This window comes from Rhinolophus ferrumequinum, chromosome 6 (genome assembly GCF_004115265.2).
Source record: "Rhinolophus ferrumequinum isolate MPI-CBG mRhiFer1 chromosome 6, mRhiFer1_v1.p, whole genome shotgun sequence".
NCBI lineage: Eukaryota > Metazoa > Chordata > Mammalia > Chiroptera > Rhinolophidae > Rhinolophus > Rhinolophus ferrumequinum.
Window position 1 is genome coordinate 12,394,249 of NC_046289.1, and position 25,873 is coordinate 12,420,121.

Consider the following 25,873-nt stretch of genomic DNA (forward strand, 5'->3'; position numbering starts at 1 on the left):
TTTCAGCCCAGCCCAGTTCCCCACTGTGTGTCCCCTGAGCAGTTTGCTGGCAGTGAGGGCATCTGAGTGCTGAGGTGGAGAGCCTACTCGTGAACTTGGCGGAGCTGAGGAAAGGATGGAAGGATCAAGTCTTCAAAGTGGTTGGATATTGAACCTTTGTAAGTCTGCACCTTTTCTCTCAGGGAGTAAAACTGATTCTTTGTGAAAATGGCTCTTATGGATGCATCTTTACGTAGCGATTACATAAGTAGTCCTTGCCTTGTTTTCTTTCTCCTTTGCTTGCTTCATCCTCTATTGTATAAGCTAAATTTAAGAGACCAGAGAGAACATTAACCATTAACTATTTTTTTCCCCTCAGTCTTTGTTTTTTTTTTATAAGACTGATGTCTTTTTTTTTTTTTTTTAAGATTTTTATTGGGGAAGGGGAACAGGACTTTATTGGGGAACAATGTGTACTTCCAGGCCTTTTTTCCAAGTCAAGTTGTTGTCCTTTCAATCTTAGTTGTGGAGGGTGCCGTTCAGCTTCAAGTTGTCCTTTCAGTCTTAGTTGTGGAGGGCGCAGCTCAGCTCCAGGTCCAGTTGCCGTTTTCTAGTTGCAGGGGGCACAGCCCACCATCCCTTGCGGGACTCGAGGAGTTGAACCGGCAACCTTGTGGTTGAGAGCCTTCTGGCCCATGTGGGAATCGAACCGGCAGCCTTCGGAGTTAGGAGCATGGAGCTCTAACCACCTGAACCACCTGGCCGGCCCCCAGTCTTTGTTATTCAGAGAGAAATTTGCTTCACTCCTCAGGACCCAGATGGCTTGACTAGTAATTATTTAACCCCTTTCCTTTCAGAAGCTGGTGGATTTGGGGTCCTGAAAAAGATTAGCCATGTGAAGTCTAACTTAGGTTCAGGGTGTTGGATTTATAGTTTTTAGACTTTCGGGACCATATACATAGACAATGGCATAGATCCCTTATCAGCATGTTTCTAATTTATACCCCACTTCCTTTTAATAAGGATTACCCTAAGACATATGACATGTTAAAGTAAAAATCAAAAGACAAACCCTGTAAAGAGAGAGGGGAAAGCAAATATTCCAAATTCTTAAGCTGATATATTTGCTGTGATTGAGTGTCCTGACGGCCAAGGCAAAAGTGCAAAGTCAGCTGGTTACACAATTCTGCTTGTCTGGTAAAATGCCAATTCAGGAGAGAGTCATAATGCTCAGGTGCCAGATTCTAAATAGAAAACATTGTCGGACTCTTTATCCAAGGGATACCACATAGTTTGTAACATGTACAGCAAGCAACCTTACAGATGTGATCAAGGCTTTTGCTCACGCTGTTAATTATGCCCTTTTCCTTCTTTGCCCCTGGATAGCTCCTGTTCATCCTTTAGACTTTGGCAGGGGTCACCTCCTCCAAGAAGTCTTCCATGATGCTCTCTGTGCAGGCCAGGCTGAGTCCCTCTCCTCAGTGGAACCATAATCCTGTGGGCATATCTTTCTCGCTGCGCCTCCATACTGCTTTATGTTGTCTTTTACAACCCGATTACATGTTCCTAGGATTCGTTCCTGGTGTTGTGATAGATGCGTGGCTATTGTTTGTTGAAAGAAGAAAGTTTATCGATCTAGGTTAGAAAAACCGTTTCCAAGGGGATGAAACCAATTTCTGCCAATGGAAGTCATCAACTGATTTTTAGTGTCGGCCCCTCGTGAGTAGCTTATCTCTGACACAGAAAGTTGTATACGTCAGTGTAGCTGTTGGGAGTGCGGTTGTCAGGTGTGGACTCAGGAGACCTGGAGTCTCGTCCTTACTCTTCCACCAAGAGGTGTGACTCGAACGTTTCATGGGCTGAGTTTCCACATCAGCAAAGTGAGCATGTTGAGTCAGGTTGGAGAGTGCAGAGATGTGGAAATCATTTCTAGTCCCACGTTCCGTGCCCAGGGTTGGCAGCCCTCTGCTGCAGCTCTTACCCGTGGGCAGGGTCAGGCTCCTTCTCTGAGTGGCGCTCTCAGAAGCCACTGTAAAACCATTGGGGTTGGTATCAGAAAAGACGCCTCTTTAACTTCTGTAGTTATCATTGCAGTTCTTTTTTTAGCTCTCATGATTCTAGAAAATTCCCTGATTTTCCTGTGTCATCACTGTAAGGGTCTGGATGGAGAGTGTCCCCCCCAAATTCATGTCCACCTGGAACCTCAGAATGTGACTTCATTTGGAAAAACGTTGCTTTGCAGGTGTAAGTAGCTAAGGTGAAGTCATATTTGGTTAGGATGGGCCCCAACTCCAACAACTCATGTCCCCGTAAGAAGAGAGGGCATAGACACACGAAGCAGAGTGCTGTGTGACGGTGGAGGCATAGATCAGAGTAACGCAGCTATGAGCCAAGCAGCCACCAGACTAAGCCTTCAAAGAGTGCGGCCCTGTCAGCTCCTTGATTTCAGACTTCTGGCCTGTGAGAGAGTCTTTTGTTTTAATCCAGCAAGTTTGTGGTCATTTGTTACAGCAGCTCTAAGAAACCAATACACTCACCTCTTATTTTTATGTGAAAACCATCCATTCTGTTTACTGTTTGTAATGCTAGTATGTCCTTCCTCACCTCTATCTAGAGAAGGCTGATATGTTGGAAGATGTCTTTTTGCCACGCTGTGTGTGGTGGAAAGAACCAGACATTTCTCTGACTGTTCATAAAAATTTAGACATTGATTAAAAAGCCCCCTTTCCCAATTAATAGTTGAAAGCATATGAATTACTTTATATTTTTGTGGGGCATATGTTTAGTTCAGACTCCCTGAGGTCTTATTCAAATTACTGAAAACCTGGCCTCTGCAGTGTAATTCACAGATGGTACTGGCTGTAGCCAAAAAAGAAAAAGATGGGGTGGGAGGGGAGGGGGACAAACCCTCATGTTCAAAATACAAAACGACTCGAGTGCTCTGAGTACCAGGGGGTTAAGGGAATGGTGTTGGCTGCCCCCTACTTCTCCCATGCTGGGCCCAGCAGAACACCCTCCCTCTAGGCCAGGGAGACTTTCCATTGTCCCTTTACTTGTCTTGTTCAATGCGACCTGTAAGCTTTTGTCGGTGTTTGCCATGTCTAAGTTACTACCCTTTCTTTATCCAGTGTTTCCCTGTTATTTAATGATCTCGGCACTCTGCAAAGTCCATGATTACTGTCCCATTTTATAGACCAGGAAACTGAGGTTCCGAGAGACCCTTTCACAGGTCACACAGCCAGTCAGCAGCGGAGCAGAATCTGAACTGAGATCCATCCGACTCCGAAGTCCATGTCCTCCTACCCACTTCAGGGCATCTGTGGGAGGGGCAGGAACAGTGGCTGGAACAAACTGGGATGGACACTGACGAGTCTGGAGAGGAAGCTGGTAGAAGAGGAGAACGTGAGGGAACTGGGAAGGCAGGGATGATGGCATGGGGTGAGGTCAGAAAGCTAAGGAAGGTGCCATGCTGAGAAGGGCTTGACTCTCATGCCTGGAAGGTAGGGTGTTTTCTGTCTACACTGGGGAGCTGTTCGGAGGCTTGGAGCATGGAGAGGAGTGGAATGTGACAGGAGTGGCGCTTGAGGTTACACCTGGCAGCAGGAAGCAGAGTGGTGGATTAGAGTCGAGAAGGGGCTGGGGGTTTGACAGGACACGATAATGAGGGGCTGAGCTAGGCTGGAAGCTGTAGGAAAGGCCTTGGTGATACCAGACCTGCTCTCTCAGAGTTAGAATCCACAGGCTGTGATGACAGCTGAGGGCCATGGGTGGGCAGACAAGGAAGGAGACTATGAGTGAAGGTTTAAAAGAGTGGGGACATCATGCATCGTGACAAGCAACAGGAGGAAAGGGTGGGCTTGGGGGGCGATGGGAGAAGATGCTGGGTCTGGTCTGGCCTTGGTGGACTCCAGGCACTGAAAGGTCATCTAGAGATCACCAGTAGACAGCCGGGCGTGTGGGCTGTGTAGGGACCAGGGGAGGCTTTGGAGATAGTTGAGAGGATCAAGCAAAGGGCCTGGAGCCCGCTTTACCTTCTTTTATGCAAACGTCGCAAAGCCCTTCCTGGTCTGTGAGCACTGGGATGGCCAGACTTGGCAGCCCTCTCTGCAGGGCTGCATGTGGGGGGGGGGGGGGGGAGTTAGTTGTGGAGGGCTGGTATGATCATGCCACCAGATGTTATGGGGAGACTTTTTAGAAAATTAAGAACGAACCTATAATCCGTGTGGTTTTGTAGCGGAGGCCTTGGTCTGAGGCAGAATCCTTCTGTGAGCCGCTTCAGGAATCCTGGGAGTCAGTGGTCTACAGGAGAGTTATCATTCCTGTTTATCACTAATATTTGCAGGTGACAGTTCTGTTGCCTTCTTGTGTCTTTGTGGTGATTCTCCGAGAATGTAGCTTTTCTGCTGTGGTTGCTGAGCTTGATTTCAGTTACCTGCAGAGCCTTAGGCATCTCCGGGTTGGTTTTTTACATTCCACACGGTGACCATCTTCACAAGCGATTCTGAGGGTGATTCCCCAGCCTGCCTGTGGTCCACGGGGCCAGTGACACACCTCGTGTGTGACCTCAGCGCTCAGCTAGAAGCAGGTGATCGCCCTGCTTGTGGGTAGGGCTTTTAAGGGATGTGGTTCAAGGGGTCACACCTGGAAGGATAGGTGCGGGGGGCAGGGGCGGCACTGTCAACGCTGAGCTCTTTCTGAGACCTCTCCTCAAAAAGACTGACTGCATTTTCACATTAACATAGGAGAGGAGGTGAGGCTTGACTGAAGTCCTTCAGTGTCCCTGGAAAATGGGACCTCACTGAGAATGCAGAAGAGATGGCCTCAGCCGTCTGCAGGGGGCAAGTTAGCGATGGGGGAGAAAGTGCTATTCTGCTTTCGAATTGAACTCGCGTTTGGGAGTTCCTCTTTCCTCTTTTTGGGGATTCATGATAAAGTTAGAAGTTATTACGCCTTGGAGTAGTGGTTCTTAGCTAGAGGAGATTGGTCCCCATAGGGGACACTGGGCCATGTCTGGAGACTTAGTTTTCACAACCTGCGGGAAGGGTCTTACTGGCATCTAGTGGGTAGAGACCAGGGACTCTGCTAAAGTTCCTGTGACACACAGGACAGCCCCACAACAAAGAATTACCCCGCCCCAAATGCCAGTAGGGCAGATGTTGAGAATCTGTGGGCTAGGGTTCTAGCAAAATCTTTGCATCCTTATCTGTCTGCAGGGGAGGCCTCCGGCGACAGCCAGGGCAGGTCCCTGAGTGAAGGTCAGGGCAGAGAGAGGCCTGTGTGGAGACCAGGGCCAGGCCACCAGCCCTGTGCTCTTGACAAGCTCTGCCCATCTGAGGTTAGGTCTCGTGAATGTCAAGTAAGGAGAGCTGTCCAGGAGATCTCTTAAGACCCTTTCCAGCTCTCGCTTCCTGAGATTCTAGAGCTGACCCTCTATCCACATAGCCTGGGCATGATTCAAGTACTGTAGGAAAAGAGATTCGATGAGACATCACTTCCTCTGCTTATTAGTTTTTATTTGCATTTCTTTGTTTCCGAAAAGGTAAAAATTGAACACTGTTAAATACAGTTTTAAAATGTCCCCTTATTTTAATAAATAAGAACCACGACAAACATGAGGAAATTCCTTTTATTTCAAGGAGAAATGGCTTTAATGTATTTGACACGTTTCTGCTCGGTGATGAAAATTCGGTGTCTGATCACTTACGGCAGACAGCGTGTGCGTCTTAAGTGTCTCTCCCAGGATACACCCAAGCTGCAGGGATCTCCCCCTACATCTCTGGCTCTGAGAGAAGGCGTCTTGGGAGTGTGCAAGAACCTGTGATTCCAGGATGTCTGGGTATTCCCCAGCTGATGCAGCAGACGTGAAGTCATCCTGAATAGCTATCTCAGCTCCCATCACTCTCCACACACACACACACACACACACACACGTACTCACGCATGCACGCACACGCAGTATCCTGGGAGCACTTGATTTTCTATATCAGTGAATGGATAATGTGTACAAGGTAGGAAAGCTGTTTCTCCGTTTGGATTAGAGGTACAGTCTTCTCCTTCTCCTGGACATCTCCTCTCGTCTTTGCTTAGGGCCGCCATAATAAGTGTCACAGACTGGGGGCCTTAAACAACAGAAGTTCATTTCCTCACAGTCCTGGAGGCCGGAAGTCTGAGATCAAAGTGTTGGCAGGATTGGTTTCTACGCGACCTCTCTCCCTGGCTAGTAGGTAGTTGGCTTCTCCCTGTATCTTCACGTGATCTTCCCTCTGTGTGTCTGTGTCCAAATTTCCTCTTCTCACGACACCAGTCGTATGTTGGATTAGGGCCCAGCCTAAAGAGGACCTCATTTGAGGTTAATTACCTCTGTAAACACCCTATCTCCAAATACAGTCACACTCTGGGGTCCTGGGGGTTAGGACATCAATATGCGAATTTATGGGGATGGACACAGTTCAGCTCAGTGAGTACTTCTAAGGAGATACGTGGAGTGCTGGTTCTCTCTTGGATAGGACCTCACAGGTTGGGATAATGTCACCTCTGCTTTCTTTCTCCCCCCTTTTCATATTTCTATTATGAAAAAATTCAAACCTACAGAATAGTTGCAAGAATAGTACAGTGATCACCTTACATACCCTTCTACCTAGAATGAATAATTGTTAACATGTTATATTTCCTTCATCTTTATGTATAAATTATATGAACCAATTAAAAGAAAGTTGTAGGCATCATGATGCTTTACCCTTTAAAACGTCAGCATGAATCTCTTAGGAGTAAAGGCTTTCTCCCTTATAAAACGTAACACTATCATCTCACCAAGAAAATGTGCAATAATTCCTTACAGCATCAAATATGTAGCCTGTATTCAGATTTCTCCAGTTGTCTCCCAAGGTCTTTCACAACTTTTTTTTTTAAACCAGGTTCTAGTGAAGGTACAGGCATTGCAACTGGGTTTTTATGTCTCTTTACTCTCTTCAGTCTGGAATGAACCGACCATCCCACCACCTATTTTTTGAGAAGATCAAGGCCAGTTGTTTTAGGGAATGCGTCACGTCCTGAATTTGACTTATTATTTCCTAGTGATGGTGTTCAACTTGCCTGTGTGTCTCCTAGAAGTCACATCCAAATGCTTGTTGAGAGTCAAGCTTGTTTAAACAGTTGCCAGGTAATGCTGGGTGCTTCTTAAACCATCAGATCCCACCAGGTTGTCCCACTGTCAGTGATGCTAAGTTTGAACACTGGCCTAAGTTGGTGATGCCAGAACACTCTGCTGGATGGTATGTTGCTCCCTTTGCAATTAGCCCATAATCTATGGAGAGATAATTTGGCACTGTGTGTGTATCCATTGGTGATTCTTTCCTGAATTATTTCACTGGGGGGGAGGGTTGCAAAATGGTGATTTTTCTAATTCTATTCTTAGTTGGCATTACTGTCCCAAGTGTAATGACTAAATCGTAGAGAAAAGGATGCGTGTCATAATCACCTCTAATGGTGGCAAGCAAATCTCTGTGAATATCATTATGGACTCATAGGCTTTTATTTAGTCAGTGTTTTACAATCAATTGCAGTCATTGTTTTTATGTTAAAATTACCCCATATTTGGCCAATGAGGCCCTTTTTAAGCTGCCTTTTATGTCCTTAGAACGTGCCCATTTTAGTCTTTCAGTACTTCCTTGCTTTCTTGCACAAAAATAGGCTCATCGTAGACTTTCCGTTTCCAGACAGGGGTCATCCATTTCTCCAAAAAGCTCGGATTCCTTTCCGTGGAGAATGGTGTGTAGAAACTGAATCTGGACACGACGCGAGTTCACTGTGGCTGGGATGGTACCGTTTTAGGGCTTTCTGTGGACAGAACTAAGGAAAAGTAGAATCATGAGTTTATTAATATTTCCAAATCACCTTTAACATCACTTCCTGCTTTATTCTACAAGATGCACAAAAGTTTCAAAATTCTGTTGTCTGTCACTATTAATAGTGTCATTCTGATTGAAACCAGTAGTACTTTCCTTTTGTAGTTCACTTTGTCCTTAGTACGTGCATTCCACTAGAACTTACAGTCAGTATTGAGTTCACAAGCCATGCGAAAGAATTCTTTCCCTGTGAGGTTATGTCGCCAACTTGATCCTCTAGTTAGGTTATTTTGCTTGCTTTAAAATTTTTTTTTATTTTACAGTTATGGCTTGCTCTTTTCTTTAAAAAAAAAAAAAACAACTTTATTGAGGCATAATTTAATACACTTATAGTAAATGTATCCATTGAAAGTGTTTTGATTAGTGTATGTATATACCCGAGTAACCAGCCGCCACAGTGGAGATCAGAACATTTTCACCACCATACAAAGTTCCCTTTGCCTCTCTGAATCAGTCTCCTCTCCCTTCACCCAAACCCTCAGGCAACTCCTGGTATATTTTCTGTCTCAGTAGATTAGTTTTACCTTCTTTTAGAATTTCATATTACTGAAATCATAGAACAGTATTCTGGCTTCTTTTACTCAGCATAATGTTTGTGAGAATCACACATACTGTATCAATAATTCATTCCCTTTTATTACTGAGTAGTATTCCATTTTATGGAGATATCATAATTTGTTGATCCTGTCACTAGCTGATGGATTTTGGATGGTTTGCAGTTTTTAGGTATTACGAATAAAGCTGCTCTGAATATCCTTGTACAACTCTTCGTGTGTATATGTGAATTCATTTCTCTTGGGTCAGTAGCTAAGAGGAGGATTGCTGAGTCTCAAGATAAGTGTGTGTTTCATTTTTTATCAGAAAATGCCAAACCGTGTTTAGAAGTGGTCGTGCTAATTTACATTCCGCCCAGCAATTTGTGAGCGTTCCAGTAGCTTCACATCCTAACTTGCACTTAGTATTGTCAGTGTTTGTCATTTTAGCCATTCCAATGGGCGTGTTGTCACATCTCATTTTAATGGATTTTGTTCTTTTCTTGATTGAATTTTTATTTTGAAGAACAAAATACTCCTTAGTTCCGAAGTCAAAATTCTGTGAAAAGGGATCTTTAGTGAGGTCTCCAACTTATTTTTCTCAGTTATCCTACTATCGAAGGGGTGGCTTAAATGATTGGGGAATCTCTGAGCACTTGTGTCTGTGTTCGACTGGGTCATGAACAACCTGGAAGTAGTCCTGACCTTCATAGAGCCCATATATTAGCAAGGGGACAGAGGCATGAGTCAACCTCACAAATCAATGTGAAATCATAACTGTGTAGGAAAGAGAGGAGAGGGCTGTTGTATCTGGATTTCATCGTGGTTTCCCAAGAAAAAGAAATTGTGTTCCCTCCCTTAATACTTGTTGCAAAGTGTGTATAATGCTGGTACTGTGGGACCTGTAGTAACAGGTTCAACCCTGGGAAAGTAACCAACACCCTACTGTAGGAGCAGGTCTGTGGAAAAGCTGCGAATAAGTCTTCACATGATCTTTTGGCTTTAGACGAAGTCGCATAGACTTGTTCCTCGCACACTTGGTTGACACACACTTGGCATCTTTAAAAAGTATTTTGGCAACACATGGTTTACAGTTAATTTGTTAAACGCTCTTTTTTTTTACTTTTTAACATTGTAGACACTGACGTTGGATTTGAACCATTCGTCTTTGATTAGGAATGTCAGTGCCTGTTGTCAGTGTTTTGGTTTTTTAAAATCATATCTTGTAGATTTGTTGGAGATTCCCCACCTCCCTCCACCCATGAGACAGCTCATAGATTTTAGATTTGAAACGTTGCTTTATGTTTTAATTTCCTGAAGGTCACCCTGACTCAGTACAAAATAACAACCCGTGGTCTTCAGGATGAAGTTAACTGTTTAAGTCTTAAATTCTTAGAAATTTTGATTCAATGTTGTTATTGTTACAATAATTGAATTCATACCATGTTGTTATTATCCACTCTATAAAGTGTTTAAGATAAGAAACATTTTTCAATCAGCTCTTGCAAAACTGGAAATTTCACTGACATTGTTGTCCTATTTGCAATTTTTATGCACAGTTAATATAACTCTGAAACATAACAGTAATCGTTGATAATGCACTTATAAAGTGCATTATACATAGAATATTTTTAGTAACAACATGCTTTTCTAATGCTGTGATCAAGTATTCATGTTTGAAATGAATAAAATATTTCCACTCCCTTCACTTTTGAGAAAGACAAATTCTGCTCTTTCAAAGTATGCAGTATAGTAAATCATTTTGGAAGTATTGGTGGCATTTTTTTTCTCCCCTGCCTGATCGCTGTCCTCTGTGACTTGGAGAAATTGCAAGGGAATTATTATGCACATATTGTGGCATGTAGATTCCAAGAGTGAAATTCTAGGGTGATCAATTTGGTTTTTATTTTGCCAGTCACTGCCCTGGCAGGAGACAGATGGCACACTCAAACTGAAGTAACTGAAGAGCATTTAATAAAGGGCTGGTTCCCAGCAAGTGGGCAGGGAGGCAAGGATGGTGCAGCCCCCCTGGGAGACGGGGGTCGAGTGAGGGGCTTGCTAACTACATCAAGGAACTTTCCTCACCTCTAGATCTGAAGGGGCAAAGAAAAGGAGTAAGTACTGGCACATGAAGGAGAAAGTAGCTGAAATCAATAGAGGCCTGGCCTTTGGTAGAGGCTGCAGCTAATTCCCTGGAGGGAGCCAGGGCAATAAATACCCATCTCTCACTCTCTTCTCAACCTCCCTTCCCTCACTGGTGCCTCCCTTTGGTGAAACCAGACCAGAAGTTAGTGGCCAAGGGTGCCTCTTGAAGCATCTGCAAGTGTTAGTCTCCTAGGGCTGGGAGCAGAGCGGAGGAGGGTAGAATGGCCCTTCAGGGCACGTGGTATATGTCCAGCGCGCTTAGATAATACAGAATGGGGTGGACCAGCAACCACTGCAGTGGTTCCCCTGTGCCCTGAATATCTAGTGCATGTATATGCTTAGCCCTGGGGCTCCTGGTGATCAGGTGGATCACTGCGGGAGGATGTTTTAAATATCGAAGGATCTTTCTTTCAAATACCTAAACAGAGCCCCCAACTTTTTTCAGCTTAGGTTCTGAGTCTTCATTTTCAAGCATTTGATGATTACATTCCTATCACTGGGAGATGGTACAAAATCAGGGGAGAGCTCTCCCTTTCTCGCAGGGCCACTTTTGGGAATGCAGAAGGCAGAGCTGGCTTTTCTGAGCTGTATGCAGCTCTGCAGGTCGTCCTGCATGGATGAGGAGTCTGTCCCACCAAACTGGGTGACTCCTGGGGGGCTGCCACGTGGATTCACCAATGGCTTAAGTGGTCAGAGGAAGCTTACCATCCATCAGTGCCCTGCAGACTGTCAATTGTCCTCAGGACTGCCACGCGGGGGAAGAAAGTGCTACTGAAATAGGTGCACTGTTTTGTTGTTTTGAGGAACAGCTGCACAGTTGAAACACCCCAAGTACAACATGTCTTTCTGTTAACTCAAAAGGTGGAGAACAATGTCTTATGTACGCACTTATGAGTACTTGTTATATACTTAGGTAAAAACATTTCCAGTTGGCTGGGCTTTCTCCCAGAAGCCACGTGGTCTGGTGGAAAGATGGAGGCAGCTGACCATGGAGGTTCGAATCCTGGCTCTGCTTCTTGCTAATTACGATCTAGGGGCAAGCCCCGGTCTTTTCAGAGCATGTTTTCTTGGCTGTAAATGGACTTAATCTTCTCAGATGCCTTCATCGAGTTTAGGGCCACCAAAGGTATTTGATTGCCCTTTGAAATTCGCTATACAAACGGAAAGGTGATGTTTTGTGTGCAAATGGTTGTGTGCCAGCAACACAAATATAAAGTCATAATATAATAGTAATAGTAACTTTTTACTTTTCATTGACATGAATGATTAAAGGATGTGTGTGTGTGTGTGTGTGTGTGTGTGTGTGTGTGTGAAAACATTTGTATGCAGGCTCCCATGTAAGGGTGTACATTACTTACTACAGTGAATGATCCCCAAACCATTCGTGTTTTAACGTGGAAATTTGTGATGGTTTTGCTGCAGCTGGGTCCCTACCTAATGGTGTTTGTCACAGACTCTCATTTTGGTGGTGAGGTTTATAGATTCCTGAGTCAAACAGCATTTGACCTTAGGCAAGTTAGTTAGCCTGTGTGAACCTGAATGTCAACATCCTTATCTCGGGGGTCAGAATACTGCCCACCTTCTGGATTTGTTGGGAGAATAAATGAAATAATGCAGGTAAAATGCCTCGGACAGTGCCTGGTACGTGGTCAGTTCTCAGGCAGTGCTAATGGGTACTACTGCTGTTACCACTACTGCCATCACTCCTACCTGGCTGGTTATACCTTGAGTTCCAAGTTGAACTGACATTTAGGCCAGGTGACTCAGCAATACGCTATCCTGAGTTACAATTTCTTGTGTGTAAGATTTCCATGGATAATGAGGGGCTGACTGTGTTTGGAAGCCTGAATTAATCTTGGGGGCGTCGTCTGAGAGTGTGGTTGGTAAGCATTGAGGAGCCACCCAGCTTTTCTGTCCCCGCCCTCCTGCCTGTGGGGAGATGGGAACACCGGCTGCAGGAGTGCTTACTGAGGTCCCGTGCGGGCCTAATACGATGGTCGCAGAGTACTTCTATCCTGAGCGTGAGACGCTCACAGTGCGTGAGACAAACGCACTGTGTAAATGTTCGTTAAGCCGGAGATTCTTCCCCCTCCTACCTTATAATCAGGTAACTCATAACCTTTGGCAGACTTCCTCTCTGGCAGACCTCTTGTTTGCTATCGTGTCGCCTTGAGTCATTGTCTAGCTATTAAATCAACCTGATGAGCTGGTTGAATCCCTGGAGGACTGTTCTTTGTGTTCTGTGCCTCAGGTTGTAGTGAGTTCTCAGGTGAACTGAGAAGTGTCCAGAAACAGATGTGTTGCTCCAGGTGCTCCTGCGACCTGGAACAGTCCTCTGGGTCACTGTGCTTGTGCCCCGGGGGAATCCCCATAGTGACCAGAGCTCAATGGTGACACTGGCCTTTCCGGGTGACACACCTCACTTTATCACCAAAACTCTGCAATCTGCGGGATAGATATGCAAATACTGAGATTACTGTTAACTCCCACCTTTTGCTGGACCTCACAGGAACACAATTTGTGAGGAAAGCTGTGATGATGAGATTTAGGCCCAATGTCATTTGCCTTTTCAGTACTCTGAAATGGGCCTCAGGGAAACTAAGTGCGAGGCTCAGAAGGGAGGGTTTAGATGCTATGGTACCATGGCTCTAGACAGCTGCTGGTCGCTCTGGCCTCGCTGAGGCTTTCATGTGGTTCCAAGGGTTCCGATCAGCTAGTCTTTCTGGTGGGCTCTGTTCTCTTAAATTTTTCCTCAATCCTGTTAGCATTCATCACAGGATTAGTTCATTCTCTGACTCCATCTCCCTTTCCCTCTGCCCCCCTCCCCTCTCTTTGTTTGCCTGGAGCTTGATAAAGCCTGTGGTGAGTTCTGGACTAGCCACCTCTTATTACAGTTTTCCTGACACACTGCCGCCCTCCGCCAGCACATTCTGTGTGCCCTCTGCTCCCAGGGGCTCTGTCCTTGTCTTGGTTAGCATGTACCAGAATTTAAAAAGAATCCATAACACAATGTCATTTGCTCATTGTCACTTCTCCCACTCCACTCGGGTCAGGGATGGTTTCGGATTTATCTTTGTAGCACATGCCACAACATCAGGGGTCCAGGCTGTGCTCAGACACCGTTTGTTGTTGAAAGGGTCTCTTTTGCTGTTGGGATACTTGTGCTAGGATGGAGAGGCACTGTAAAGGCAGTTTTGCCTTCAAAGTGGGCCCGGTTGGTTCTAGCAGGAGGCTTTGGCAAAAAGCTGGATTGCCAAACCAGGACCGCCCAGCAGAGGCCCCTTGTGGGTGAGTGGGTGACTGGTTAGCCCTTTGGCCAGTGGCTACTCCTTACAAAACAAAAACCCAACAACCCTATGTGCATGTTTTATTGAGAGAGAGGGTCTTGATGATTTTTTTTTTTAAACATAAAAGGGCATAACTCCGGCCAGTACACCCACACTCTGTAACTGTAACTTTTACCTGGCCAGGTCCCTTCAACAACTTTTAGTTATGGAAATAAGGTGATCAAATTATATGTGCCAATTGATAAGATCATATTGGAACATTTAAAAATAGATGAGTAACTACTGACAACCAGAAGATAAAGTGGCACTAGGTGGGCCAGTTGTAATCCAACCAAGGGTATCTCTGTTTGTCAGACCCACATGAGCCTTTATTACCCTCCATAAAAAAACAAACACTATTGGCATTAATTATCATTTGCAGTATTTGAATCACTTTAAAGAAAAGTAGAGGTGCTGAAGAGAGTGCAAGTTCAGTTGAGAGCCAGAGCTGGCTGTAATCTTGCCCCCTCCACTTCATCCAGTGTGTTTATAAAAATCCTCTATTGGGTCTTGAATTTTTAAAGTAACTGAGTTTTTATTTCTGACAACATAATGAAGGGTGAATTTTACCTCCTCATAGCTATGAGCTTTAAGTCAGTTTGCCTTTTGAACTGAAAAAAAGCATGTAAAAGGCAGTTTATTATATGTCTTTCATTTTGCCATGTTTCCTCTTTATAATTTGCTTATGCAGTAATTTTAACGTGAAGACTGTAGGTGGTGTAATCTGTAGGTGATACAAACAACTGTTACTAAAACACTTTTTAAAAGGATTACATTCACATTTCGGACACCTTTATCACAGCATTGTACATTCCTCTGATATCAGGTGACAAATAAGACCTTTTAGATTTGCATGTCTTTGTTTCTGTGATAAAGTTATTAGCAGTTAAAAATGGTCATGAAGAATTTATCCATAGGTGCGTCAGTGTGTGTGTGTGTGGTTTGATACTAGGCGCATCTTGACTTGATTTGAGCAGTAGTTCAACTCTTTGAAGTGGTGGAGCATGACTGGTATTAGAAGGATATAAAACAAGTTTTTAAATACTTCCTGCGTGCTTTCCCAGTGCTTAAAAATTTTTAACTGTCTCTGTGTCTCTACTCTTTCTCAGCCTGCATAGGTAATACTGTGAGGTTTCAGATAGGGGAGAATAGTTCACTCTTACTTGCTAAAGGCCCCCAACGGACAGATTGGTGAAACTGATTTGGGAGAATCCCAAGATTTAGTTGGGTAAGAGCGGTGATTTTATAGATGCCAATTCTTTGACCTCTGACTTGGAATATGAGGGTACCCGTGTGTGTGTGTGTGTGTGTGTGTGTGTGTCCCCTTTTTTTAACTTAGAATTTAGAACTTACCAGTGTAGAGCTTGACAGTGTAAGTAAATATATTTCGGATGTTTTGGCGATCATTTTGTTATCGATTGTTCTTAGTGCACTAGCTATTGACTGACTGCCTTTGGCAGTTCAGACACAATAGAGTACAAAAAATAACTCATTTCAACCCAAACACTTAACTAGCTCTGCCAGCCTTCGGGAGTTGTCGTGCTTCAGATTTGTGCGCCCAGCCCCCAATGGAAATCACATCCATGGGTGGTGGAGGGCCTGTGGCAGAAACAGGGCTGCACCAAATAGTGAGTGACAGGAGAGATTCCTGCAAAGCAAAAGCACTGGTAACTGATAAACTGGTCTCCTTTCACATTTCCACCCCTACCCACCTTCACCATCCTAGAGGTCAGTTTGGTTTTAGGCAAATCTCGGGGTTGTTTTGGTTTTATTTAGGTGTTAATACAAGGAAATTATGGATTCTTCCGTTGATTAAGCCATGTGCGCACACATGCATGCACACAACCTGTCCAGCCACCACATGCCTGAAACAGTTCCTTCCCCACCTGTGCCACCTGTGTTCCTTTGCCCCCATGTCCGTGGTTACTCAGTGAAGGGGGTGGGGAGCAGTGTTCAGAGACAGCTGAGGTGTGCTTCTGAAAGAGTTAGGACGCTGTAAAGTCTTCATCGAGCTCATGTATCTGAACATTGTACAAGTGATACGTTAGTCGTGATTTCCATCTGTATCGCTTGTAGAGCACATCTGTAAAATAATCGCGAGGGGACTGCAGGTGTGGAGGCGATTTCCGTATCTGATATTCAGAGGGACCCGTTGTTAGAGTTTGAAATCTTCATTGGCCATGATGATAACAATAACAACCTGGGGCCTGCCCTCCCTGCCTGCAGGGCCCCTCCCCAGAACTGGTGTTAGACTGAACCACAATGGGCCAGGGTCTTGGAAGGAAATTCCTGTCTGGACCTGGTGTGTGATTTCTCTTTTCCATCCCTCCTACTTTTGGTGAAAAACAAAAAACAAAAAACCCAAACCCTAAAAACTGTAAAAGAGCAAAGTGGGACATTTCAAATACTGCAAACAGTTGTTAGGGAGATCCAAGTGTCTGATGTGACTTCTTTTTAAATCTTTGTTTTGGAGCAATTGTCTATTTTGTTATGGGAAATGAACATTGATGTATCTAGAAAAACATTCTTTGTAATCAGTTTTGTTTGTTTTCTCCCTGTGCTTTTTTTTCATGTACTTGGTTAGTTCCTCAGGTCATTTTTTTTTAATTTGAAAATTTCCCCTGATGTCGTTAGACTATAAATTACAGAAATTTAGGACCAAAGGGGCCTTTAAGGAATCACTCACCCACTTACTACTTTCTTCTGGTGTGATGTCGCGGTCATTCATCCGAATAACTTTTTATTGTCCTATTTGTTTTTTTCCCCAGTACCACCCAGCTTCTCTTGTGACTTCCTTTGACAGAGAGGAGAAGTAAATTGATTACCTGCCTTTTCGGTGCATTCTATGCATTATCACATTCAAGTCCAAAAGGATGTGGAGACGATAGTATTATTATATACTAAAGAAACTGCCAGTCTGAGGGGATGTGTGGTGTCTTCCTGGTACCATAGCAGGGTAGCAGTGTAGACAAGAACCATGTGGGTCAATCCCTTTGTGGCTGGGGAGCACCTGTGAGGATGTGCCCTGGAACGCCCCCTGCGAAGGCCCTGGTGTTGCTTTCGGCCCCTCTCCCCCTCTTGAAAGGCGAGCATGAACCTAACAGTGCGAGACTCTGTGCAGCGGCTTAGTGGGAAGGTAACAGGAAGGTAAGATTGAGCTGAGAACACGGTCTCTTGGAGACTGTGTATTCCCGTGGGATAGGCCCTGGTGGGAGCTGGAGGGTACCCAGAGCAGGGGGTGTGGGCACTGAGTGGGCCCGCAGGACGAACCAGGCTAAATTGTGTGTGCACGTGTGCATGTGTGTGTGCTTACACACGCATGTGCAATTTTAATACCTTCCTCCCCGCAGCACTCATCCTTTCCCCTCCTCTGTTCTATAGCCTTTGGCCTGCTTATGTAGTCACTTAGAGTTGTTTATTGTTTGTCTTCCTCTGGAGGTTCTGCACCCTAAGAAATGGACCCATCCTTTGTGTCATGGTGACCTGTCTAGCACCTCATACTCTGTTGGCTCTTTACAAGTGTTGTTCAATGACTTGCTTCCAAATGAAGCCCAAGGGGCTTTTCATTAGGCCATGGAAGTTTCAGTAGGTTTTTGACCCATTCTAGTCTGGATTCTGGCCTTGTCTGGGGGCTGGCAATGAGTTTTGTGGGAATGGGAGAACCTGGGGCTCTGAGAGTGTCAGCCCTGGGCTGCCCCGTCCCCCAGTCCCCCTCCCCCAGCTTGCTTTCTCTTTCTCCTTTATGCCAGCTTGGCCCAGAGGCCTGGGCAGGAGCCAGTGCACAGTAGAGGAGGAGCCAGCAAGGGGAGTGGGGGCACTCTTATGGAGGGAGCAGAAACAAGGCAGGACCAGGATGTGGGGGCTACAGCAGGGTACCCCCAGGGCACTAGCTAAGTAGCCGTGGAGAAGCAAACCTGGGCTGTTTCTAGGAGACTTGAAGCATGCCTTCCAGATTCTGGATGAACCTTCTGTTGTGTTGGCTAGAAAGGCAACCTGAAAATTGGCAACTCTGGGACCACCTGTCCAAAAAGCTACCCATGTCTTTTGGTCCCGAATGAGTGGACCATATCAGTTCCAGTTTCCAGGGTGAGCCCACGATCCCCAAGAGAACAGTACAGTGTCTTCAGAGGCTCAGCCCTCCTTGCTGGGAGACCCTTTCTTCTCCAAGGCCAGTTCCTCCTGCCCATCCCAACTTGCCCACCCCAGCTTTATTCTCTAAGTTGACTCTTCACTCCGCCCTGCCTCAAGGCAGTGTGGAGGCCAAGGGCCTCTCCTTTCAAGGAAGGAAGTGGCAGGTTTTAACCTCTTAAGGGCAGAGACCACAAGGTCCTGGGAACCTAGAGGCCTTGATGCCAGAAGTGACTCCAAGCAAGTGCTTCTTTTCTCAAAAGTCTCTTCTCCCTTCTGGCATTACTCAAGTGACCAGGTCTTGCTTTGTTCTAGTTTTATCCTTCCATTTCTACCTTCATCTTAGTGCAGCTGATACAGAACGCTTCCTTTGGATCAAGGAAAGTATCGTAGTACAATGGAAAACAAATAGCCATGTGTGGTTCATTTTTTAGGTGAAATCTGCATCATTTCACAATTTTCCATCAGAACAGGGCCTGTATGTTTTGGAGCTTGGTGTCAAGGAAAGCTGGCTATTTAACATTTTTATCATCATAATAAAAAGATCGATATTTGTTGAGCTTTTATCATGTGCCACGCATAGCATTATTTCATTTAATCCTCGCAACAATCCTGTGAAGCAGGTATTATCATAACCCTCCCATGTTTATACATGAGGAAACTAGAGCTCAGAGCAGTTAAGTAACTTGTCCCAGGTCACACAGCTGGGAAATTGAAACAAAGCTTGGTCCCAGGTCTCCCTGAGTCCAATGTCCATGCCTGCCAAGTTAAGGGCTACCTTTTGAAAGCTCAATAATGTGCTTCTCACTGACTTTACCATGCGTTGGTACTGGCCAAGAACAGAAAAATGGCAGTGTTGGTAGGTAGCTGCAGGAGATGGAGAAACGCAGGGCCAGGTATACCAATTAAGCTATGGTTACATACTCTCAAAGCATAGAGTTATGAGCCTGTGGGGGGTGATTTCATCTGACCACCTAATGTACAGATGAGGAGACAGACCCAGAGAAGGAAGCGTGAGATACACATACACAGTGATTTCAGAACGCAGTGATATTAGGTGCAGCTCAACAAACACTACGTATTCTTGTTGCTGATGGGTTTCCTTATTCCAGTCTGTGTCTGTACCTCCTCCCTCCCCAGGGGTCCCCCTTTCCTGCTTTGGAGCACTTGGCATAGGTCATCGTCAGTACTCCCTTCCTAATCCCACAGGATCCCGTCCCATTTTCCTAGCCCCTGAAGACCCCTTACCTGGTTTTAGGTCCCCAGAACTACAGGAGCTCTGAGTCTGAACCTTGGGTTCAAGTGTAGGAGCTGTAGGTTAGGGGCAGTGAACGATGGACTACGGTTTTGTAACTAAAGTATTACGGAAACACAGCCACGTTTACTCATTTATGTGTCTGGTTGCTTTTGTGCTACAACAGCAGAGCTGAGTAGTTGGAAGAGAGACCATATGGCCCACGGTCTAAAATACTTAACTCTGACCTTTTAAGGAAAAGCTTACTAGCCCCTTCTCTGGAACAACCAGTTGATACTGAACCTGTAAAGCCAGACCACCTCAGGTCTACCTTTGTACACTCATGAGCTTTTGCTGTGAAGGTTGGGGTCACTGAGAGAAGAGAGGTGGCATACGTCCAGCAAGTTCTTTCAAGTTCCTTAGTCGATAGTTCTTGATACATGAACGTCTCAAAGGTTATATGTTCCAATGAGCACTGGATTTGCCCCTTATCACAATCTCTGACCTAGTTCATTGCTCAAACCAAACCATGACTTTTTTCTTGTTCTTTACCTGCCGCTTCTAATCTATTGCCAGGTCCAGCTGGTTCTCCAGAATACATTCCGAAGCTGTCTTTTTTCCACCTTCACTGCTGCCACCTGGTCACGTTGGGCCTGCACTACAGCATCAGCTCATAACAGATCTTTGTAGGTCCTCATGCCGCTTCCAGCCCATTTATTCTTTACACAGTGTCAAGTTCCTGTCTTCTAACTCATCGCGTTCTTTATTTTCTTCGTAGAAGGCATTGCAGTCTGTCACGAGCTTGCATATTTTTTCCTTATTTACTGCCTTCTTACCCACTCTAGAATCCACGCTTCAAGAGAGCAGTCCCCTTTTGTATTGTTTTGTATTCACTAATGTATCCTCCACAGTGCCGGGCATGCCGTGGGTACCATAGGAATGAGGGGATGGTCCAGGGTGGCCAGTTCCCTGCTCCATTTTGATAATGGGTCCTGCCTCATTGGGTCCTTCCCCCACATTGGGTGTCCTCCATTACTGCTGGAAGTGGGCCTTATCCCTCAGAAGTGATGAGAAGGGGAAAAAAAAAACAGGAAACCATTGTCCTAGACCAGTGTTTACCACACTGTTTGGACCCAGATTACGAGTAAGACGTATATGTGACCTTGTGGTCCAGTATGCACTTATATATGACATCTGACAAGTTCGCGAACTCATCCTAAAAATGCTAGTACATACCTCATTGCTGAATATCACTACGGTCACATTTGAAGTCCTCCCCTTGGGAAGCTATGCAGTGACGCCAGTGCCTAGTCCACCCTTCAAAGCAGTTTTGGAACTCTTTATCTGGAATGGCTATCAGAGCTGTCGTTGTATTACCCTTGATGTCCTGAATGTCATCAAAATGTCTTCCTTTCAGTATTTTCTTTATCTTTGGGTAAAGAAAGAAGTCATTGGGGGCCAGATCAGATGAGTAGGGAGGGTGTTCAATACGGTTATTTGTTTACTGGCTCAAAACTCCCTCACAGACAGTGCCGTGCGAGCTGGTGCATTGTCGTGATGCAAGAGCCATGAATTAGCGTCTAACTAATTCACGCAACCTTTCCAACACTTGCAAATAGTAAACTTGGTGAACTGTTTGTCCAGTTGGTACAAATTCATGATGAATAATCCCTTTGATATCAAAAAAGTTAGCACCATTGTTGCAACAAGTTCACGAACTTAATTGTCAGACCTTTGTACATGTATACACACATACACATTTCACAAAATATCACTTGCTACAAGTATTTTCTAGCCTATTCTATTTGGTTCTGTTTTGTTCCTTTAAAACAATGCTGGTTGTGACCCATTACATTGATTTCATGACTCATTCATGTATCATAGCCCGGTTTGTAAACAATGTTTAAAATATGGTACTCACCCACAGGAACTCACAACCTGGCGAAGAGACCTAAAACAAAGCTGATGTCAGACCAACTGACAGGTGCTGCTGTGTAGGTCCAAAGAGCCATGGAAGCGTGGGAGAGATTCGGGAGCTGCCAGAGGCGGCCCCTGGCTCAGGACCTCTCAGGAGAAAAAAAGTGTTATTTTTAGCAGTTAGATTTAAGATTTAATTTAGTTGTATTCTTATCTCCCTCTCTTTTATTTAACCTTTCTCACTAATCAGTTCCTTCTACAATATGGGCTCTCCTTGTCTTTTTTTACCCCCTCTTATGTACTGATTATTTTTTTTTTTTATTTTTTATTTTATTACTAACAGGGAGTTGTGAGTTATTCCCCAGGTGCTTTTTAATTTAAAATAATAAAAAGTTTGGCCCACCCCATATCTTTTTGGTCATTTCCCCCTTCTACTTTTTTCACATTAGTTTTCTCAAACTGTGTGTGTGTGTGTGTGTGTGTGTGTGTGTGTGTGAAGGATCTTCACTGATTGGAACTTTTGCAATCTTAAAAATACATATTTTTGGGTGGCCGGTTAGCTCAGTTGATTGGAGCGTGGCGCTAATAATGCCAAGTTGCCGTTTCAATCCCCACATGGGCCACTGTGAGCTGTGCCCTTAAAAAAAACAAAAACAAAAACACCCATATTTTTAAGATGAAAAATATTTTGAACATGAAATGTATCTGTGAATGAAGATCTTTCTTTCCTTTTTATTTTGAATTCCTTAATATTCAACGGTACGTGGCCCTCACAGTTATTATGGTAAAAAATGCATATTTTTTAGATAAGATGCAGATATTTCTAAGAGCTCTGACTCTGAAACAAATTACCCAACTATAATTAAATTACACCCTTCTCTCCCCTGTTATGGGCATTAAATGTAATTTTTCCTGGCCAAAGAAACTTATTAAGCATTCTCTATTCTGTATATTTCCATTTAAAAAGTTTTCAAGTCAGCCTATTCTGAATTGTTACTTGAAACTTAGGAGAATGCTTGCAAATAAGACACATTGCCAGCCTCTTTCATGTTCCTTCCAGGCGCTCTACTGTCAGATCATTGGAGGGATTAAAGAGATTGACAGTGACATGGGTGTGTCCTGATGATGCTTTTTTGGTTAATTTTTGCTCTTTGGAAATTGTAAGTATGAAGTATTGAAGTTAGTGTCTGGTCTGTAAAAACCTACCAGCAGTTTCAGACCCCTCTCACTGTAAAGTGCAGGACTCAGCAAGGTAGGAACCGTTATGATCCAACGCCCGGGCAATTGTCTGCAGTGAATGAATATTGTGAATCTGTGCTGACCCAGTTTGCAGTTAAACCTCATCGAGAGGATGCCGTGCAAAGACCCGGGCAAAAGAAAACTTGTAGCAGCTAGCTCGTTGTGACTCAGAATTGGCTTTCTGAGCAAGGGAGAAGTTATAGTAGAGAGGACAGGGAGTGAGGGGTGCATAGAAGGCAGATGGGGCATGGTGGTAGAAATAAAGGTGGGATCTGAGAACGTAGAAGAGCTCCTGAAAGTGAATTTGCTAAGCCAGGACCAACAGCGCACAAGTAGACTGTTACTTTACTCCTGGCTTGCCACATCAGCTTGCTGGAGGCCCCTCTCAGTGGCACTGTTGGAATTTGGTGCTTATTTATGATGGATGGCTTTGAGAAAATCAGATTTGATTTAATGAAAGGCATTTTATACTCAGCTTTGCTCCCTTTCTTCTGTCAGAAAGGCAATGTTCATGATACCGCCTGCCATTTATTATCTATAAGTGCTGACACATCATGCCATCGTGGGGCCTGGCACCAATGTCTAAGTAGGGGTCTTTATTTTGCCAATGAGCAAGCCAAGATTTTCTGTGGGACCATGATTTGCCCAGGGCTACACAGGAAATGAGGAAATGTCTGGCTCCAGAACTGTCGTTCTTACTGTAACTCTGCCTGCCTCTCTTACCTAGATCAGTTACCTTGTGAAATGCCGCACCCTCCCACCCCCCAAGCCTGCGGGTTTTTTCATTTAGTTTGTAAATAGTATTGTAATATAATAAACAAGCTGCTTAGGTCAGGGTTAGGAGAAACCACAGTCTTGGTCTATTGTTATTTCCCTGAGAGGGTCAATTGTCCGTTTTTTTGATCGTATTTTTATTCCCTGTAAGATTAACCTGCCCTACCTCTGAACGCCACCTTGATGAAAACAAAAGCCATTAGGTTCCCAGGACTGAGATAATCTCTTTGCAGAAATGTTTGGGTTGCCTGTGGGCCATGGCCCTCCAGGTAGCGAGTGTGGGGCCTTGTGTTCAAGTCACTGGACTCCACAGGGAGCTTTGATGCAGTCTGGCATGACCCCTTCTTGCTGAGGAGCTACCTACTGGCTTCTGTGGGCTTTCGTGCATTGTTTCCTGTCATCCAGATTCGGTAGTTGTGGTCTACCCCGTCCTCCCCCATCCTTCTCCATCCCTTAGCCTTTGGCTTTCTTCTGAAAAAACGTGCTGAGTGGTTCTGAGAGTCCATGGTGGATCATTTGGTGGCTTGCCTGCTTCACTCTGAATGTCTCATCAGTTCCCCTAAGCTAATGTGGGCTTAAAACTGAACACACGAAAGGAAAGGCCATATATGGACGTTGAATTTTCCAAAGTTGAAATCTTTCATATTTTTAAACAGCGGGATGATTAAACTGGGAACTTTGATGTTTAGCTAAGGCAGGTCAGCCTGAATGGGACCTGCGTTTGGGGTCAGGTCTGCACCTGGGGGTGGGTGACCGGGGTGATGGGGGCTCCAGCCCCCAGATCTTGGCTTTGAACAATTCCCTTTCTCCGAGCACCAGAAAGAGTTAATTCCAGTTACACTGCTTGCTGATGTTGTTGACAGTAAAGGATTTTAAAGTGTTCTGTGAATAAGTTTGTCACTAAATGATTTGGTGAACGGATGACCAAAATACACATTTTTTAAAAGCTTGAAAGATTTTTCGGAATCCGTTATTTTTAGTTCTCCTTCTAAGAGATTTTCTTGGACATTCCCCCCTGTAATAGTTAAGCAGTTTTCTGGTTTGCTTTCTAAATCTTCCTGTAGTACAATAGTTCTGAAAAGAAGAGTCTGTTGGCTGGAAGCGTGGGGTGGGCATGGGTGTGTGTCATTTGACTTCTTTTCTCTCCAAATCAGTAAATATTTACAAAGGACCTTATCAAACAGCTTGAGTACATTCGGGTCGCTTGAAAGCATTCAGAGCAGTGACTGCCCACCGGCCTGCTGCCAGTTCCGGTGGGTCTCACAGGAAGGACTTCATTTTTATTTTTTGTTTTTTTTTATTTTTTGTTTAATAAAATACTGTCCACAGACCAAAAGCTTCCAACTGAAAGGGGGCCTCAGCAAGTCTTCCTTTTTCCTTGGAACCAGTTTTATAAAATTTGCATCTTAAAGTTTGACTTCTAAAGATTCAACTCATTTAGCCCCCGAGCAGAGTACTCTGAACTCAGGAATCCAAAAAGTAAATACTGGATTCTCGCTTAGGTTTACCACTGCTGCCAGGGTTCTTTTGTTTCTTGGGGGAGGCAATTACAGAATTCCACTTGAAGCTTAAATGTCGCACTTTGGTGAGTTAAGTAGGAAAAAAGAAGAGGATTACTTTATGTTTTTGTAAAGTCGTACCAACGTGATATGGTTTAAAAACAGAACGTTTGGGTTTTTAAAGCAGAGATGGAGTTTGGAGGGTATCTCAGTCTGCATTTTCTTTCAGTGTGTAAAATCTGACACATTTAAACGAATTTTTAGAAGAAAATACTCGTTTGTCAAAGTTGACACTGAAAAATAATAAAGGAAGCTAAGTTTTTTGGTCATTAGGATGTGAAAATTACAATATTATTGTATTGCATCACCTGGTAATATTATGTCCATTTTGTCTGTCAAACTTAAGATGGGTAAGACTCCATTGTCGGAGTACAATATCGCAATGTTGAAGGCCGGCAGTTAACAAATATGTGAGAGGCTTTTAAAAATAAGTAACTATGACAGCAACCTTATATCAACTTAATGCAAAATAGTTAATGATTCTGTATTAATCACTTGTATTTTAATTTTCTTTGCAGAGTATTGGGAAAGGGTCATTGTGGTGCATAGACCCAGAGTACAGACAAAACCTAATTCAGGCTTTGAAAAAGACACCTTATCACCAGTACCCACACGTGTTCAGTACACCTCCCGCCTCTCCTCAGGCATATCAAAGGTAAGCCTTATTTATTTATTTATTTTTTGTCTACTAAATTTGCCTTATTTTGACAGAGACGAGCCCTGAAACTCATTTAATAGGTTGTATGATTTTTAAAAATAACTGTAGATAAATGAGAAAGAAATGAAGTATTATTGGAGGTCTAGCCATTGTTGTATTTCTTGCAAACCTTACCGCTTTTGCTGCTTCGGAGGAATGTGTTTCCAGAAGCCTTCATGGCGGGTGAAATAATTGTCTTCTTGGGAAGAAACATTTACAAAGAAAAGTTGACAGCTTTAACCTCTCAGTGTGTGTCACAGCTTGTTGGAATAGAAGTGCAGGTATGAGTCCAGTAAGCGATTCCATCTTCTTGTCGTCTGACCAAGAACGTCTCCAGGTGTTCACCGAAGGACTCACCCAGTTGTTGTCATTCTGGTCTCCAGGTAGCCTGTGCTCCTGAGTAATCATTTTGTTGTGGTTACTTGGTGTTTGGCTCTT

At 44.3% G+C, this 25,873-nt stretch overlaps 1 protein-coding gene and 1 long non-coding RNA gene across 9 annotated transcripts in view; one reads left to right on the forward strand and one right to left on the reverse strand.

Moving 5' to 3' along the window:
- FOXN3 (forkhead box N3) overlaps positions 1–25,873 on the forward strand; it is a 361,663-nt gene that overhangs the window by 172,418 nt on the left and 163,372 nt on the right. For all 8 annotated transcript variants that reach the window (XM_033109406.1, XM_033109413.1, XM_033109408.1 and 5 more), the window contains one exon: positions 25,257–25,393. In XM_033109406.1, coding sequence (XP_032965297.1) covers positions 25,257–25,393 — 137 coding nt within the window. The remainder of the gene's footprint in view (positions 1–25,256; positions 25,394–25,873) is intronic.
- On the reverse strand, positions 7,397–25,790 carry LOC117024056 (uncharacterized). Its single transcript, XR_004423302.1, has 3 exons — positions 25,571–25,790; positions 21,171–21,313; positions 7,397–7,827 (listed from the first exon to the last, which is right to left on the reverse strand). It is a non-coding gene; the product is annotated as an uncharacterized LOC117024056 (long non-coding RNA).